The sequence below is a fragment of the Zootoca vivipara genome, chromosome 15 (genome assembly GCF_965207765.1).
Source record: "Zootoca vivipara chromosome 15, rZooViv2.hap1.1, whole genome shotgun sequence".
NCBI classification, from domain to species: domain Eukaryota; kingdom Metazoa; phylum Chordata; class Lepidosauria; order Squamata; family Lacertidae; genus Zootoca; species Zootoca vivipara.
In genome coordinates, this window is record NC_142598.1 from 12,168,808 (window position 1) to 12,187,785 (window position 18,978).

Consider the following 18,978-nt stretch of genomic DNA (forward strand, 5'->3'; position numbering starts at 1 on the left):
CTGGGTGACCTTGGGCTAGTCACACTTCTTTGAAGTCTCTCAGCCCCACTCACCTCACAGAGTGTTTGTTGTGGGAGAGGAAGGGAAAGGAGAATGTTAGATGCTTTGAGATTCCTTCGGGTAGTGATAAAGCGGGATATCAAATCCAAACTCTTCTTCTTCTTGTGCTTTGAACATAGCCAAATAAACCTTTATTATTTTTAAATTTTACCTCTTGCAAGCAGGAGTTCATCCAGAGCTTGGGCTACCTGATCTTCTCTTTGCAACTGTTGGCTGTTCATGAACACTTTTTATTCATGATTTCTCCTTCCTTCCATTTCTTATGTATGCTCTTCTTACACCTGGGCTCATCTGTAAGTGCCCTATGCAGCCAAATCTGTTTCTTTGGATGATTTTGGTTCTTTAGTAGATTTTCCGTTTTCCCATACTTCATGGAAATCATTCTGAAATCTCACATTAATGAACCAGCCCCAAATCTTCACAATGCTTCTGAGGATATTAGAAAGTGCTAGCATTGTACTTATGCTTTGAACTTTCCTCACCCTTTAGACTTTGGGTTTTTTATTTATTAAACAATATTCACATTACCTGTGCATTTTAAGAAATCCTATTGATAATATGATGGTTGACTTACTTTAAGTTTTTCTGGTGGGATTTAGAAACTTGTTTACATTATTCCATGCTCAGTAAAAACATTGTAAAAAAAGACAGTGTGGCATACTGCTGTCATTTGGAAAACCAAACCTTCTTCCTTGTAAGAATTCTTTGGTATATATATTTTTCCTGGTTGATAACTGAAGAAGTTTATTGTGTTTTGAGGTTCTGCGGGTTTTATTTGAACTGCAGGATTTTATTTGAACTGCTCTTGTCTATACCACTTTAAAGGGAGATAAGAACAGTTTCAAAGCACCCGACTCTTTCTATCTTGACCAAAAGCTTCATGCTCAATGGTAGGGTTACTGCTTCAATACTGATCCAATATTTTCCCAAAAGGGTATGAGGTAGCTTAGCAGGACTAGTGGAGAATTCAACATGAGACCCTGGAGAGCTGCTACAATTTGGAATAGACACTGCCTGCCTGTGAAGGAAGGTTAGGATAGCTATGATCTTCAGAAAAAGATTCTAGTGGAGTTCAGAGTTATGTTTTGTGATCCTGATAATTTTGCAATTGGCAGGAATATGGTGGCGTCTCAAACTCTTCAGCTCACTTGCCTCTGTGCTCCTTCATGAGTTTATGGGCTGTAGCCAGACATTCATTCACAGCAGAGCTTCCCCAATTATAAGAATGCAAAATTTTAATTTAAGGTGATAAACTATGCCAAGATGTTTTCTGATTGCGAAAATTTTACTTCTCAAGGAAATGCAGTTTTGTAAACTGGATCTAATACCTCACGAACTTGGAGGCAGCCTTTTTATATTGTACTGGCATGTGATACTCAATCGAAAGACGCTACGTAAATTTAATAAATAAGGAAAATGAAAAATGAAAAATAATTTTATGAACAAGCATTTCCCCCAAGTATTTTTGTATAAAACATCAGCTGATGAGCACTGTTGCAATCTGTAACACCTTTAAAGTTTATTTTCAGATGCGGCATCAATGGGAAGAAAAAATCAAACAGCGGTGACGGAATTTATCCTTGCTGGATTTTCCAATTTCCCAGACCTGCAGGTTCCATTGTTTCTGGTGTTCTCTCTCATGTACCTGCTAACTTTGATGGGAAATGTAATCATCATCACTACGATACGGCTGAACCGCAGCCTCCACATCCCCATGTACTTCTTCCTCTCCATCCTCTCCTTCTCAGAAATCTGCTACTCCCTTGTCATTATCCCCAATATGCTTGCAAATCTCCTAAGAGAGAAGAAGACCATTTCCTTCATTGGCTGTGCTACTCAGATGTGCATTTTCCTGGGCTTTGGGTGCACAGATTGTATGCTTCTAGCAGTGATGGGCTATGACCGATATGTGTGCATATGCAAACCTTTACGTTATCCGATTCTAATGAATCAAAGACTCTGCAAAAAGCTGGTGGCTTGTTCAGTATCACTTGCATTTATTTTTTCTACATCAGAGACCATTATCATATTTTCATTGCCTTTCTGTGGACCAAATAAACTCAAGCACTTCTTATGTGATTTAGCACCATTGCTTGAATTAGCCTGCGGCCGAAACTACATAGGAGAAACTGTCATTTTCATGATTTCCTTTTTGGTTGTAATCGGTTCATTCTTGTTCATCCTTCTCTCATACATTTTAATTGCAAACACTGTCTTGAAAATACCTACAACAGCTGGGAAACGAAAAGCCTTTTCCACTTGTGCCTCCCATCTTATTGTGGTCGTAGTGCACTTCGGGTGTGCTGGCATTATCTATTTAGGGCCCAAATCCAGTTACACGCTAGACGAGACTACATTTATTTCTGTCTCCTACACAATGGTGACTCCCTTGTTGAACCCCTTGGTGTACAGCCTGAGAAACAAAGATGTCCAAATAGCGCTTAAGAAATCGCTTGGCAAAAGCTCCTGCACCCGAAGAATGTGAAGATTAAGTGTTACCCACTTTGAAGAGGAATTATGAAACCCAACAAATACTGTATCTGTAGTTTAATGGACAAAGAATGCCTCAATTAGTATTGTAGATTTTTCTCATCTTTTTAAAAATTCATTTGTATATTATTATTATTATTATTATTATTATTATTATTATTATTATTATTATTATATTATACCCCGCCCATCTGGCTGGGTTTCCCCAGCCACTCTGGGCGGCTTCCAACAAAAATAAAATACAATAATGGATTAAACATTAAAAGGCTCCCTGAACAGGTGTCTTCTAAAAGTCTGGTAGTTGTTTTTCTCTTTGACATTTGCTGGGAGGGCGTTCCACAGGGTGGGCGCCACTACCGAGAAGGCCCTCTGCCTAGTTCCCTGCAACTTGGCTTCTCGCAATGAGGGAACCGCCAGAAGGCCCTCGGTGCTGGACCTCAGTGTCCAGGCAAAATGATGGGGGTGGAGTCGCTCTTTCAGGTATACTGGACCAAGGCCATTTAGGGCTTTAAAGGTCAGCACCAACACTTTGAACTGTGCTCGGAAACGTACTGGGAGCCAATGTAGATCTTTCAAGACCGGTGTTATGTGGTCTCGACGACCGCTCCCAATCACCACTCTAGCTGCCACATTCTAGATTAATTGTAGTTTCCGAGTCACTTTCAAAGGTAGCCCCCGTAAAGCGCATTGCAGTAGTCCAAGCGAGAGATAACTAGAGCATGCAGCACTCTGGTGAGACAGTCCGTGGGCAGGTAGGGTCTCAGCCTGCGTACCAGATGGAGCTGATAGACAGCTGCCCTGGATACAGAATTGACCTGTGCCTCCATGGACAGCTGTGAGTCCAGAATAACTCCCAGGCTGCGCACCTGGTCCTTCAGGAGCACAGTTACCCCATTCAGGACCAGGGAGCCCTCCACACCTGCCCGCCTCCTGTCCCCCACAAACAGTACTTCTGTCTTGTCAGGATTCAACCTCAATCTGTTAGCCGCCATCCATCCTCCAACCGCCTCCAGGCACTCACACAGGACCTTCACCGCCTTCACTGGCTCTGATTTGAAAGATAGGTAGAGCTGGGTATCATCCGCATACTGATGAACACCCAGCCCAAACCCCCTGATGATCTCTCCCAGCGACTGCATGTAGATATTAAAAAGCATGGGGGAGAGGACAGAGCCCTGAGGCACCCCACAAGTGAGAGCCCAGGGGTCCGAACACTCAGCCCCCACCACCACTTTCTGAACACGGCCCAGGAGGAAGGAGCGGAACCACTGTATAACATAGCTGCCAAGTTTTCCCTTTTCTCGCGAGGAAGCCTATTCAGCATAAGGGAATTTCCCTTAAAAAAAAGGGAGAACTTGGCAGCTATGCTGTATAACAGTGCCCCCAGCTCCCAAGCCCTCTGGACGGTCCAGAAGGATGTTATGGCCGATGGTGTCAAAAGCCGCTGAGAGATCCAGCAGAACTAGGAAACAGCTCTCACCTTTGTCCCTAGCCCGCCGGAGATCATCAACCAGTGCGACCAAGGCAGTTTCAGTCCTATGATGAGGCCTGAATCCCGACTGGAAGGGATCCAAATGGTCTGCTTCTTCCATATATATGGAATATTCACTTGGAAAAATGTGGCCTTGCTTTAGCATTTACAAACAACTTTGATTTTCTCTTTAGTACATCACTGGAAAATAAATTGGGTACCTGTATATTTCAGTTGGGGTCAGTTTGGTGTGTGGTTCCGTTTATCTTTGTGGAGATGGCTTTTGCCGCCCTTCCTTGTCCCCAGTAATGGCCATTTTTAAAGAGGGAATAATAAAAAAGCATACCTGCTTTTTCAAAGGTTAGAATTCATGTAACCAAACACAATTTCTGCTCTTTTGCTTTCATGTGGTCTGTTGTGACATTTGCTTTCTGTAAAGTGTTGGCAATGGCATAACAATATACTGTACACAAAATGGAGCATTGTTATTTTTCAATATGCATTTATTTTAGCATTCATATTTATATAATTTAAACATGACACTTTAATTACTTTGAGAACCATTCCCAAAGAAAGGCTATAATATTTTATTTGCCCATTACTTGATTAGATGTGTGATTTGAAGTTCTAGCATGTCTGAGTGGTCTCCTCACCCCCTGATTTTCCTGCATTGGACCACATGAGGTTGTTGTCCTTCTGTTGGCATTCCAGAATAATGTAGTTACGAGGCTGATTTTCCTTCTCTTAGAAAATATGAAATATCTGAAGAAAGGTCAAACATGATTCAGTAACGTGGAAGGGGTTGGGTGCAATTCTACTTTATGGTGTTGCAATAAACAAAATCTGCCCTTATTCCCTTATGGGGTACACAAGAGTCCTTGTAGAGTCCTTTGTAGGTTCTCTCCATTGGTAGGAGAAAATAACAGAGGCCAACCAGAGAATATTGAGAAGCAAAGCAGCTAGTAAGCTTGATCTTTATTGAACTGTTGCAACAGGGTGCTCCCTCTCACGCAGGAGAAAAGAGGAGAACCCAGAACCAAGGCATGCCTGCCCTTATATAGACATTTAAATTACCCACCCTGGAGTCCAAGACCCAGAAACATCATACATACATCACAGAAGGGGTGTAGCTCAAGACCACCCCCCAGATACATCATAGCTACATCACAGAAAATGGCGGTCTACAACAGAAATCTGAGTACTTTGTTTATCCCCTGTCTGCCAGGCTATCTGATAATGCCTTTTCAGATTGCCCTTCCTGGTAGTCTGGCCATTCCTTTGAGATGGTAATCACTTTAATTCCTGAGACAATGGGAAGGTTCCCTCACCCCCTCCTTCCTTGCAGAGAAACATTTTGTCAGTTTGGGAGTCCAAAATGGTTTCAGGGCTGTCCTCCTGTGCTGCTTCACACATGTGGCCCATACACTTGTGTACGTTTCTGCTTCGTACTTGTGTACTTGTGTACATTGTGTACTTGTGTACTTGTGTCTGCTTGGTACTTGTGTACTTGTGTACATTGGTGAACACTACAGTTATAACATATATAAGACCTTATTTTTTTTATTTCAGTATGGTTGGGGAGAGAATAGTCTGAATGGTGTCCATTTTTCAGCACCTTTTCCTCACTTCAATCTGAGCAGAGCAAGCAAGCTGTTACCTGGGGAGAATGGGAATTGAATGGGCAGTATTGAAAGAAGTTACTGGATTATTTGTAGTGCCTGTGTGTGTTTGCGCGTCAAGGAGGACTTCCCCTGTACAGTGGTACCTCGGTTTGCGACCACAATCCGTTCCGCGGAGGCGGTCGCTCCCCGAAGGCACGCTTTTGCGCACACGCGCACTGCGCCGCGGAACCCGGATGTAAACACTTCTGGGTTCGCAGTGGTTGGAAACCAAAGCGGTCGCAAACGGAGGCGGCCGCAAACCGAAGTTTGACTGTATGCGCAGGCAGGCTCTGGTAGATTGAACTGATGAGACTAATAGTGGGTTCAACAGCCAAGATGGCCATTTCTGCCATAGGAGTCTCTTTAAAGCTGGAAGTTTGAGGGCCTGGGACTCGCCCCCTAGGCCAGCTGGTAAAGTCCTTGTAAGGGAGCAGGCCCTGCAGTCCTCACCACAGCCAATGGTCCAATCCTCATTGCCACAGGAGTCTCTTTATAGCTGGAAGTGTGAGGGCCTAAGAATGCAGATAGTGCCATGAAATTTTTTAGTATCCTCTGCAAAGGATAATAATAATAATAATAATAATAATAATAATAATAATAATAATAATAATAAATTAATAAATTAATAAATTTTTATTTCTACCCCGCCCTCCCCAGTCAAAACCGGGTTCAGGGCGGCTGACACCACTAAAATTACAAAAAGGGGCTTAGCTTGGATTGTGGAGCATCAATAAGATATAACCTGTGAAAATATTCAGTTTATGTTCATCTTCTTGAACCCGGATGTCTTCAGTATCCTTGTGAGATGTTAGGCGTTGTGCTAGCATTGTACTTGTAGATGGAATTTTTCCTGTCTTTTTGACGATGGGTGTGGCTTACCCCAGAGCCATTTGCCCTATACGCTATTTTTATTTATTAAACAATATTCACACACCATTTAATCAGAAAGACCTAATGGCACTTTACACCGAAACAATCTGTAATATTCATCATGATAAAATAAAAAATGGAAAACAAGTAGACATAATAAAATGTATCGATATAGAAATGAAGTCAACAGTTTTAGAAAAAAATACACCCAATAAAATTACGTGTATTCTTAATTATTACTTGTAGATGTTAACAACTCCCATTGATAACAACTCCCATTGGTTGATTTATTTTATGTTTCGAAACACCGTAGAGATAATATCTGGTGGGATTTATAAACTTGTTTACATCATTCCATGCTCAATAAAAACATCATAAAAAGGGTATTGTGGCAAATTGGTGTCATTTGGAAGAGCTCAAGATCCATCCTGCTTCCTTGTAAGTCTATTGTGGTTTGAGGTTCTGCAGCTTTGATTTGAATTCATTCATTCAGCCCTTCAGATACTCTTGTCTATGCCACTTTAAAGGGAAATAAGAACAGTTTCAAGGAACCTGACTCTTTTATCTTGGGTACAAGCTTCATACTCAATGGTAGGGTTACTGCTTTGCATGCAGAAGGCTCCAGATCCAATATTTTCCCAAAAGGGTAAGAGGTAGCTTGGCAGGACTAGTGAAGACTTCAACCTGAGACCCTGCTGAGGTGCTACAATTTGGAATAGACACTGAATGTGTGACTCTTAAAAAGGTAGGTTCAGATAGGCATGATCCTCAGGAAAAGATTCTAGTGGAGTTCAGAGTTATGCCTTGTGGTGCTGTTAATTCTGCAATTGACGGGAATATTGTGAGGTCTCAAACTCTTCCACTGTTTTGTCAGTTTGTGGTCTGTAGCCAACATTCATTCACAGTAGGATTACTTCAATTAAACGAGTACAGAATTTTCATAAACCAAGATGATGTCTGATTGCATTTTCCATAGAACAAAAATTTTAGCAATTTTGTAAACTGGCTCTAATGCCTCACTAACTTAGGAGCAGACATTCTCATGTTTCCTTGAATGGGAGTTCTGTGTGGAGACCTTTTAACCACCCCCAGAAATAATTTCAGACAAGACTCAAATTGTTGGTTTGGTTTTGGACAGAATTTAGGCCACAACTTTATTGATTACAATCAAGTGAGTGGTTGCAAAGGCTCCGGTTCGACTAGCTACCTGCAGCCCTGCAGGCAGTGCTGACTCTGGGGATCAACCGTAAGTCAGCCTTGGGTGAACACCTGGGACTGTGGCAAGCAGGAGCCCTGCTCGGCCTCCACCCAGATGAGCCCTGGACTCAGGCTCCGGGCACAACCACGCATGGGGAAGACCAACCATGACTCCATGGATTCCTTCTTAAAGGAATGCCCAATGCATAGGGATGGCTAGGCATCCTGCCACCCCAATCCACCTGAACCAGAGCCTATCCGCAACCTTACAAGTTGTGACGATTTGCTATGCGGCAGGCAAAACCCAAGTGGCACCAGCCAATCAGCCAAGTGGGGAAAATTCCTGCCGTGCCCGTCCCAAAGACAGGCAACACACAACGGCATAGCAAGGTCAAAGGTAAAGGTAAAGGGACCCCTGACCATTAGGTCCAGTCGTGACCGACTCTGGGGTTGCGCGCTCATCTCGCATTATTGGCCGAGGGAGACAGCGTATAGCTTCCAGGTCATGTGGCCAGCATGACAAAGCCGCTTCTGGCAAACCAGAGCAGCGCATGGAAACGCTGTTTACCTTCCCGCTGTAGCGGTTCCTATTTATCTACTTGCATTTTGACATGCTTTCGAACTGCTAGGTTGGCAGGAGCTGGGACCGAGCAACAGGAGCTCACCCCGTCACAGGGATTCGAACCGCCGACCTTCTGATCAGCAAGCCCTAGGGAGAGGTGGGCAGGTGTTCTGATGCACTGAACCTGAAAGTGGAAGCTTAGAGAAATGTGTGTCAGTTAAATAGTGGTCCCCTAATCGCTTTGACCAGCATCCCTCAAGCCCAATTGCTCCCTATATCAAGGGACCACCAATAGGGTGTTGTGGCCACTCCAATGTTCCCACCCACAACAAAGGTTTGGTTGCCAGGCCCCACCGCAACACATGCCCTCTTCTAAGGGAGGACCCGATCTATCAAACATTCAACTCTGCAATGTAGACTTGTTGATAAAGTGAATGTAATATGTCTATGGGGTGACACAACTATTTTGCTGGTTGCACAACTGTTGTGCTTGGTTCTGTTTACTGAGGCCAGCTCTACCGTTAGGCAAATGGAGGCAGGGAGTTCTCAGGCAGCTGTAATGGAGTGTTGTTTAAAGCGCATGAAATGATTTATTCTTTAATCTGTTCTTGTTATTGCATTTTTAGGGTCCTGTTATGCATTTTGTATTTTTATATTGTACAGGCATGTGATACACAGTTGAAGGACGCTACGTAAATTTAATAAATAAGAAAAATGAAAAATAATTTTATGAACAAGCATTTCCCCTCAGCATTTTTATATGAAAAGTCAGCTGATGAGCACTGTTGCAATCTGTAACACCTTTAAAGTTTATTTTCAGATGCAGCATCAATGGGAAGAGAAAATCAAACGGTGGTGACAGAATTTATCTTTGTTGGATTTTCCCGTTTCGCAGAACTGCAGGTTATGTTGTTTCTGGTGTTCTCTCTCATGTACCTGGTAACTTTGATGGGAAATGTAATCATCATCACTACGATACGGCTGAACCGCAGCCTCCACATCCCCATGTACTTCTTCCTCTCCATCCTCTCCTTCTCAGAAATCTGCTACTCACTTGTCATTATCCCCAATATGCTTGCAAATCTCCTAAGAGAGAAGAAGACCATTTCCTTCATTGGCTGTGCTACTCAGATGTGGCTTTTCCTGGGCTTTGGGTGCACAAATTGTATGTTTCTAGCAGTGATGGGGTATGACCGATATGTCTCCATATGCAAACCTTTACGTTATCAGATTCTGATGAATCAAGGACTCTGCACCAAGATGGTAGCTTGTTCAGCAACAACTGGATTTCTTTTTTCCACCACAGAAGCTACAATCATATTTACCTTGCCTTTCTGTGGGCCAAATAAACTTAAGCACTTCTTTTGTGATTTAGCACCTTTGCTTGAATTAGCCTGCGGCCGTAACTACATAGGAGAAACTGTCATTTTCATGATTTCTTTTTTTGTTGTGTTTTGCTCATTCCTGTTCATCCTTCTCTCATACATTTTAATTGCAAACACTGTCTTGAAAATCCCCACAACGGCTGGGAAACGAAAAGCCTTTTCCACTTGTGCCTCCCATCTTATTGTGGTCGTGGTGCACTTCGGGTGTGCTGGCATTATCTACTTAAGGCCGAAATCCAGTTACACGCTAGATGAGACTCTTTTTATTTCTGTCTCTTACACAATGGTGACTCCCTTGTTGAACCCCGTGGTGTACAGCCTGAGAAACAAAGATGTCCAAATAGCGCTTAAGAAATCGCTTGGCAAAAGCTCTTGCACCCAAAGAATCTGAAAATTAAGTGTTATCTGCTTTGAAGAGGAATTATGAAACCCAACAAATACTGTATCTGTAGTTTAATGGACAAAGGATGCCTCAAATAGTATTGTAGCTTTTTCTCATTTTTTTGAAAAAAATCATTTGTATTTGTGTTTTGGTTGTAATTTGTGCATTCGTGTTCATCCTTCTCTCATACATTTTAATTGCAAACACTGTCTTGAAAATCCCCACAACGGCTGGGAAACGAAAAGCCTTTTCCACTTGTGCCTCCCATCTTATTGTGGTCGTAGTGCACTTTGGGTGTGCTGGCATTATCTATTTAGGGCCGAAATCCAGTTACACGCTAGATGAGACTACTTTTATTACTGTCTCTTACACAATGGTGACTCCCTTATTGAACCCCGTGGTGTACAGCCTGAGAAACAAAGATGTCCAAATAGCGCTTAAGAAATCGCTTGGCAAAAGCTCCTGCACCCAAAGAATATAAAAATAAAGTGTTATCCACTTTGAAGAGGAATTATGAAACCCAACAAATACTGTATCTGTAGTTTAATGGACAAAGGATGCCTCAAATAGTATTGTAGCTTTTTCTCATTTTTTTGAAAAAAATCATTTGTATTTGGAATATTCACTTGGAAAAATGTGGCCTTGCTTTAGCATTGACAAACAACTTTGATTTTCTCTTTAGTACATCACTGGAAAATAAATTGGGTTGTGGGAATTTTCTCATAAATGAACCTGTAATCATTCAGCCCCACAACAAAGGAAACTTTTTGTTATGTACTAAGCTTGGATCTTAGAATGCAACAACTGATTGGCTTGCAGGAAAAGAGCAATCAGGCTCCAGGAGGGAAGCAGAATCGGCCAATCAGACGGGACTCATTGTGTAAATAATGTATATAAAAGTCTGAGGTTTGGGGGGCCTTTCATTCACTGTTTTACAAGCTGCAATAAAGAGCATGAAGTCACTACAGGACTCCGAGTATATTTCACTGGCGAAGAGGATGGGTATCCTGCTGAGCTGTCCACCACGCACCGCACACAGCCACAACAGCATCGCACTGCACATCCAGGCTACTGTCGGGAGCTGGCGTGGGGGGGGGCAGTGGCGAACGATTCCCCGGTCGACACGCAGGAATGTTTCCTGCCTCCTCCCGACGTGATTCATGACCTGAGACTGTTTTGATCTCAGGCACATGTTCCATAAATCTTGCAGAGTAAATATGCAGAGGATTGAGGCATGAGGCTGTAATCTAAACAGAAACATAAAACATGTCTTCTCTCTCTGAGATACATCCGAGGGGGGGGGGGACAGACGGAAACAGAAATACACCAACATCTGTTTCCTGTGCTCCAGCAGTCCTTCTTCTGGAATGTGTAAACAACAGTCCTGTGACTGTCTTGTGACGATTCACTGCGCAGTGAGACAAACAGAAATCTGACATCCTGCCCCTTTCTGTACATCTCACTGGGCAGTGATAAACAATCCCAGTTTCTGTACATAGGTACAGTGTTGTTCTTTGGGAACAACCTTGGACAACAAATCAGCAGGAATTTCTTTTCATGGCATGTAGGACACCTTTACGAGTCCACTCTGAACACATTCCCTTGCACGTTGTAATTTTAACTGCAAGTGGTTCTTGCTTTGCTTGCAACTCTCAGAAGTTAGCAAAGTCAAACATGCTTTGTTCTCCTGATAAACCTGAATAGGACACTTTACATAAATTCTCATGACTTTGCACAATTGCAACAACCATTCACAATCCATAAGGGAATATGGCAATGCATTGAGTTCAGCTTCACAAGAACTCAGACTTCCTGTTGTTTGCTTCCTGCACGGCCAGTCAAATAGACTCCGGTTGTACATGTAACAAACACCTGAAGTGCTTTTACCATCCATGGCATCACTTCCAAAACTTGCATCTGCAAATATCTCAAGACCTCCAGACTTCTGATTAGTGAATCTCAGTCTGTAGTGCATGGTACCTTTCAGATAACGTGCCATGCATTTCAGTGCTTTCCGATCCTTAACTGTAGGATTGTTAGCATGTCTGCTCAGCAAATTAGTGCTGACTGCAATATCAGGTCTTGAACATCTGGCAATGAAGTTTAGTTTGTCTAGAACACACCTGTACAGTGTAGTGTCAGAAAATGCTTCATCAGTATCATCTGCCTGAAAAACCTGTTACCATTGGAGTATCCACAGGGTTTTTCCATCAACCAAGTTCAGTTTGGTTAATACACCAGCAATTTTCTGTGACTGGTGTACCAAAACATTACCTTTTGTTCTCTTTCTATCTCCAAAGAGATAGTTGGTAACCTCACCAAGATCCTTCATATCAAAGTGCTCCTTTAATTGAGCTAGGGCGTTACTGTACAGATTGGCATTTTTCCAAAAGAAAATAATGTCATCCACATAAAATACACAATAAAGTTTCTCTTGCCCCTCCTCTTTGACAAACACACATGGATCAGATTTGCCTTGCTGAAAACCTAGCAAAAACAAAGTTTCTGTGATTTTAGAGTTCCAGAATCGGGCACACTGTTTGAGACCATATAGGGATTTCTTAAGAGCACAAACAAATTCCTTCTCTACCTCTACTTCATCAGGTGGAAGCATGTAAAGCGACTCACCCAAGGATCCGTACAAAAAAGCTGTGTTCACATCGTGATGTGAAACATGAAGATTCTCTTCTGCAGCAATTTTGAGTATAAGCCTAATGCTCTCATATTTCACGGTGGGTGATAATCTTCTCCTGGTATCTGTGAAAAACCTCTGAATACCAGTCTGGCTTTGTGTCTTACTACATTTCCATTTTGGTCTGTCTTCGCCTTTGAAGTGAAAGACACGAGTCAAGGAGTTGTTGCAAGTGAGCTGTGCGAAAGCAAGTTGAATTTCCAGCTCAGCAGAAAGCTCTTTTTATTAGCAGAAAATGCAGAATCAGGCAGATGCATTTTGGACTGTGCCCTTTGCACATCCTCCAATCACAAGGTCGTGGGGTGGGACAAAGTTATTTCGGTACCTGTTTCCACAGCGTCACTTTCCCCTTGAGGAAAGGGTAATCGAAAGCAGACAGGGGTCACAGACAGGGCACCGCAGACTGCTAAGAAAGCAAAAGGTGAAACTGAGGGCACGATGGACGTTCAGACAGCTGCGGCTTGCCTGGGGGCCATAGCTGCCAAGTACCCCGTTTTCCCCAGGAAACCCCCGTTTTTACTTACCTTTTCCCGGTGGTCCCCCGTATCACTTTGTCTCCCATTTTTCTCCGTTATTTTCTCCTGCCGGCGTCCATTTTTTTCTGATTTGCCCTTCTATGGGCACAAAAAATGGCTGCCACCGGCTTCAAAAGTCGCATCTACGCATGACCGGAAGTGCGTAGACTTTGGTGCCCATAGATGGGTGGGGCGGCACCGGAAGGTGCATCGGCGCACTTCCGGTCATGCGTAGAAGCTACGTTTGAAGCTGGCGGCGGCCATTTTTGGTGCCCATAGAAGGGCAAAGCGACACCGGAAGTTACGTCGACGCAACTTCCGGTGTCACATGGCTGCCGGTCCCGGATTCTGCAGTCCGGGACTTGGAAGGTAAGCTGGGGGCGGAAGTGTGCCTCACGCCCGAAGGTCAGGCTGTGGCCTGCAAGGGGAAGTGTGCCTCATAGCCGGTGATCAAACGGTGGCCTATCTGCAGGCGGAGATGTGCCTCACGCCTGGTGGTCATTTACTACAGCCTTGAAGACCCATTTGCTGTCAAGCAGCTTTATTCCTGGAACTATTGGGACTAGTTCCCAGGTCTTGTTCCATTCCAAGGAATCAAGTTCAGCTTTCATGGCATTTAACCATGGCTCAGCATCCTTTGAGTCCAAAGCTTGAGTCCAAAGCTTGGACTCTTGGAAGAGTCCTTGGAAGCTTGAAGGTTCAAAAACCTTCTCTGAGCTACTAACAACAGATTTGGCTTTTTTTAGCAAACTCATCAGCATACCTTTTGGGTGCTGCACCCTTTGGGGTTCTCTTGCTTCTGCGTAAGGTACGTGATTCCTCACCAGATGTAATAGCCTTCTCTCCCCTGGATCAATGTGCGATATGCAAATCTCGAGGCTGTTTCTGCCACAGGAGTCCCTTTATGGCTGCAAGTGTGAGGGCCTGGGCCTCGCCCCCTAGGCCAGCTGGTAAAGGCCTTGTAAGGGAGCAGGCCCTGCACTCCTCACCACAGCCAATGGTGACCCTTGGGTCCTTTCCAGCTCTAATATTCTAGGGCTCCAACAACAACAACAGGAAAAAGAACCGTTCATGTAATGCTGCTCAAAACGTACAGTAGATGCCCAAGACATTGGTTTACCATATAATATTAGCTGTGAATGACATAACTTTTCCAATTGTTTATGGGAGGGTTGATGCCTGTTTGGCTCAGCGATGCTAAAGGATAGAAAGAGCTACCAAATAGAATAGAAACAGGATGTTCTTTCTCCCCGCCGCTAAGCCCTCCCTGGCATGTTAAACGTTCAGAGAGCACAATGTCCCATAACCTTCCAAACCAACAATCCCAGAATGGGGACCTGGATTTCCAGTGACAACAATGGAGATTTAGAACATAAACGCAAGAGGTTAGTGGTCAATGGTTGGGTTTTATTGCTTTCTAGGGAAAGTAATACCAAATCTGGATCCATTGCCGAGATTTGACCCATGATAATAGATATTAGATTGAACACCTGGGTACAAAAGTCATTGAGAATGCAGATACTGCCTTGAAATTCTTTAGTATCTTCTGCAAAGGAAAAGGGGCATAGCTTGGAATGTGGAGCATCAGTAATATATAATCTGTGAAAATATTCAGTTTAGGTTCATCTCCTTGAACCCAGATGGCTTTAGAATCTTTGTGAGATGTTACGTTTTGTGCTAGCATTGTACTTGTAGATGGAACTTTCCCTGCCTTTTTGACAATGGGTGTGGCTTACCCAGAACCATTTGTCCTGTACTATTTTTATTTATTAAACTATATTCACACACGACTTAATCAGAAAGACCTAATTGCAGTTTACACAAAAAATCTGAAATATTCGTGATAAAATAAAAATCGAATATCAAGTGGACATAATAAAATGTATTGATATAGTGATGAAGTCAACAACTTTAGAAAAAAATACACCCAATAAAATTAGATGTATTGTTAATTATTACTTGTAGATTCTAACAACTCCCATTGATAATAAGATGGTTGATTTATTTTATGTTTTGAAACACCGTAGAGATAATATCTGGTGGGATTTATAAACTTGTTTACATCATTCCATGCTCAATAAAAAACATCATAAAAAGGATATTGTGGCAAATTGGTGTCATTTGGGAGAGCTCAAGATCCATCCTGCTTCCTTGTAAGTCTATTGTGTTTGAAATTCTGCAGCTTTGATTTGAATTCATTCATTCAGCCCTTCAGATACTCTTGTCTATGCCACTTTCAAGGGAAATAAGAACAGTTTCAAGGCACTGACTCTTTTTTATCTTGGGCACAAGATTCATACTCAAGTGTAGGGTTACTGCTTTGCATGCAGAAGGCTCCAGATCCCATATTTTTTCCATAAGGGTAAGAGGTAGTTTAGCAGGACTAGCGAAGACTTCAACCTGAGACCCTGCTGAGCTGCTACAATTTGGAATAGACACTGACTGTGTGATTCTTTAGAAGGCAGCTTAAGATAGGCATGCTCCTCAATAAAATATTCTAGTGGTGTTCAGAGTTATGCCTTATGATGCTTTTAATTTAGCAATTGACAGGAATATTGTGAAGCCTCAAAACCTTCAGCCATTTGCCTCTGTGCTCCTTCATCAGTTTGTGGGCTGTAGCCAGAAATTCATTCACAGTGGAATTACATCAATTAAAAGACTACAGAATTTTAATCTTCGGTGATGAACTATGCCAAGATGTTGTCTGATTGCTAAAATTTTAATTCTATGGAAAATGCAGTTTTGTAAACTGACTCTAATGCCTCATTAACTTGGAGGCAGACATCCCCAGAATTCCTCGAAGGGGAGATATCAGACATTCTGCAGTGTAGACTTGTTGGTAAAGTGAATGTAATAATTGGTCTAAGGGTTGACACAATTATTTTGCTGGTTGCACAACTGTTGTGCTAGGCTCTGTCTACAGAGGCCGGCTCTAGCATTGGGCAAATGGAGGTGGCCTTTTCTGAGGCGGCTGTATGGAGTGCTGTTTAAGGCACATCAAATGGTTTGTTATGGCTATTGCATTTTTACTGCCACAATATGCATTTTGCATTTTTATGTTGTAAAGTGGCCTGTTATAGTAAGCGGTACGTAAATTTAATAAAGGACAAAAAAATAAAAAAACATTTTATGAACAAACATCTCCCCCAGTATTTTTGTATAAAACGTCAGCTGATGAGCACTGTTGCAATCTGTAACATCTTTAAAGTTTATTTTCAGATGCTGCATCAATGGGAAGAGGAAATCAAACAGTGGTGACAGAATTTATCCTTGCTGGATTTTCCAATTTCCCAGAACTGCAGATTCCGTTATTTCTGGTGTTCTCTCTCATGTACCTGGTAACTTTGTTGGGAAATGTAATCATCATCACTACAATACGGCTGAATCGCAGCCTCCACATCCCCATGTACTTCTTCCTCTCAATCCTCTCCTTCTCAGAAATCTGCTACTCACTTGACATTATCCCCAATATGCTTGCAAATCTTCTAAGGGAGACGAATACCATTTCCTTCATTGGCTGTGCTACTCAGATGTGCCTTTTCCTGGGCTTGGCAGGTGCGAATTGTATGCTTCTAGCAGTGATGGGGTATGACCGATATGTGTGCATATGCAAACCTTTACGTTATCCGATTCTAATGAATCAGAGACTCTGCACCAAGCTGGTGGCTTGTTCAGTATCACTTGCATTTATTTTTTCTATATCAGAGACCATGGTCATATTTTCATTGCCTTTCTGTGGACCAAATAGAGTTAAGCACTTCTTCTGTGATTTATCACCTTTGCTTGAATTAGCCTGCGGCCGAAACTACATAGGAGAAATGGTCGTTTTCATCCTTTGTGCTTTGGTTGTAATTTGTTCATTCTTGTTCATCCTTCTCTCATACATTTTAATTGCAAACACTGTCTTGAAAATCCCCACAACGGCTGGGAAACGAAAAGCCTTTTCCACTTGTGCCTCCCATCTTATTGTGGTCGTGGTGCACTTCGGGTGTGCTGGCATTATCTATTTAGGGCCCAAATCCAGTTACATGCTGGATGAGGCGACTTTTATTTCTGTCTCTTACACAATGGTGACTCCCTTGTTGAACCCCTTGGTGTACAGCCTGAGAAACAAAGATGTTCAAATAGCGCTTAAGAAATCGCTTAGCAAAATCTCCTGCACCCAAAAAATGTGAAAATAAAGTGTTATCCACTTTGAAGAGGAATTATGAAACCCAACAAATATGTGTGGTTCCATGGACAAAGAATACCTTGAATAGTATTGTAGCTTTTCCTCATCTTTTTAAAATTCATTTGTATATGGAATATTCACTTGGAAAATGTGGCCTTGTTCTAGCATTTACAAACAACTTTGATTTTCTCTTTAGTACATCACTGGAAAATAAATTGGGTTGTGGGAATTTTCTCATAAATGAACTTGTAATCATTCAGCCCTGCAACAAAGGAAATGTTTCCAAAGATTACTGTTTGTTTTCTCCCAAATCCTAGCCCTCATCTTCACTACCAATCATTCACGCAGAACTATTTCAAGCTCATAAAATGCTGAGACTGAAGTGTCAAAATAGTTCTTGTTGAATGATTGGTACCTGTATATTCCGGTTGGGGTCAGTTTGGTGTCCATTTCTTCTTATCTTTGTATACGTAATTATTTCTGCCCTTCCTTGTCCCCAGTAATGGCTATTATTAAAGAGAGTATCATATATGTTGCTTTTTCAAAGGTTGGAATTCATGTAACCAGACACACTTAATTTCTGCTCCTTTGCTTTCATGTGGTTTGTGCTGACATTTGCTTTCTGTAACTTGTTGGCAAGGATGTAACAATATATTGTATACAAAATGGAGCATTGCAATTTTTCAATATGCATTTATCTTAGCATTCATATTTAATTTAAACCTGATGCTGTCATTACTTTCAGAAACATACCGAAATAAAGGCTATAACATTTTAGTTGCCCATTGCTTAATTAGATGTGTAATTTGACATGTAATTTATAGTGCTAGCATTTCTGAGTGGTGCCCTCACCCCCTGATTTTCCTGCATTGGACCACGAGGTTGTTGTCCTTCTGTTGGCATTCCAGAATAATGTAACTGCCAGGCTGATTTTCCTTTCCCCAGAAAATACACAATATCTGAAGCAAGGTCCAGCATGATCCAGTAGTGTGGAAGGGAAGCAATTCTACTGTATGTTGTGGTTGGAAGAGAATAGTCTGAGTGGTGTCTATTTTTCAGCACCTTTTCTGCATTGAGTCTGAGCAGAGTAAGCAAGCTGTTACTTGGGGAGAATGGGAATGGCAGGCAGTACTGAAAGAAGTTACTGGATTATTTGGAGTGCCTGTGTGTGTTTGTGTGTCAAGGAGGACTTCCCCTGTACGCGAAGACAGGCTCCGGTTGATTGAGCTGATGAGACCAATAGTGGCTTCACTCCCCTGGATCAATGTGCGATACGCATATCTCAAGGCTGTTTCTGCCATAGGAGTCCCTTTATAGCTGCAAGTGTGAGGGCCTGGGCCTTGCCCCCTAGGCCAGCTGGTTAAAGCCTTGTAAGGGAGCAGGCCCTGCACTCCTCACCACAGCCAATGGTGACCCTTGGGTCCTTTCCAACTCTAAGATTCTATGGTTCCAACAACAACAATGGGGAAAAGAACTGTTCATGTAATGCTGCTCAAAACGTACATTAGATGCCCAAGACATT

At 42.5% G+C, this 18,978-nt stretch overlaps 3 protein-coding genes across 4 annotated transcripts; all 3 read left to right on the forward strand.

Annotated features, from left to right (window-relative positions):
* Positions 1-1,512: 1,512 nt before the first annotated feature.
* Positions 1,513-2,693, forward strand: LOC118075316 (olfactory receptor 10T2-like). Its single transcript, XM_060269115.2, has one exon. The coding sequence runs from the start codon at positions 1,601-1,603 to the stop codon at positions 2,543-2,545; it is 945 nt and encodes a 314-aa protein (XP_060125098.1). The 5' UTR covers positions 1,513-1,600; the 3' UTR covers positions 2,546-2,693.
* A 5,563-nt stretch (positions 2,694-8,256) lies between these two features.
* Positions 8,257-11,040, forward strand: LOC118075313 (olfactory receptor 10T2-like). 2 transcript variants are annotated; one of them, XM_088658429.1, is made up of 2 exons: positions 8,257-9,744; positions 10,217-11,040. In XM_088658429.1, the coding sequence occupies exons 1-2, from the start codon at positions 9,143-9,145 to the stop codon at positions 10,557-10,559; spliced, it is 945 nt and encodes a 314-aa protein (XP_088514555.1). In that variant the 5' UTR covers positions 8,257-9,142; the 3' UTR covers positions 10,560-11,040. The 2 variants fall into 2 exon arrangements, with proteins under 2 accessions (XP_088514555.1, XP_034953111.2); XM_035097220.3 differs by having other exon boundaries at positions 8,257-10,327.
* Positions 11,041-16,515: 5,475 nt separating this feature from the next.
* On the forward strand, positions 16,516-17,678 carry LOC118075312 (olfactory receptor 10R2-like). The gene has a single exon (XM_035097219.3). The coding sequence runs from the start codon at positions 16,516-16,518 to the stop codon at positions 17,458-17,460; it is 945 nt and encodes a 314-aa protein (XP_034953110.2). The 3' UTR covers positions 17,461-17,678.
* The last annotated feature ends 1,300 nt before the right edge of the window (positions 17,679-18,978 follow it).

Bases quoted from the DNA above. Each gene is read 5' to 3' on its own strand.
- LOC118075316 (XM_060269115.2), top strand. From the start codon at position 1,601: ATGGGAAGAAAAAATCAAACAGCGGTGACGGAATTTATCCTTGCTGGA.
- LOC118075313 (XM_088658429.1), top strand. From the start codon at position 9,143: ATGGGAAGAGAAAATCAAACGGTGGTGACAGAATTTATCTTTGTTGGA. The intron at 9,745-10,216 runs GATTTCTTTTTT...AAAAATCATTTG, and splicing joins GGAGAAACTGTCATTTTCAT to TATTTGTGTTTTGGTTGTAA.
- LOC118075312 (XM_035097219.3), top strand. From the start codon at position 16,516: ATGGGAAGAGGAAATCAAACAGTGGTGACAGAATTTATCCTTGCTGGA.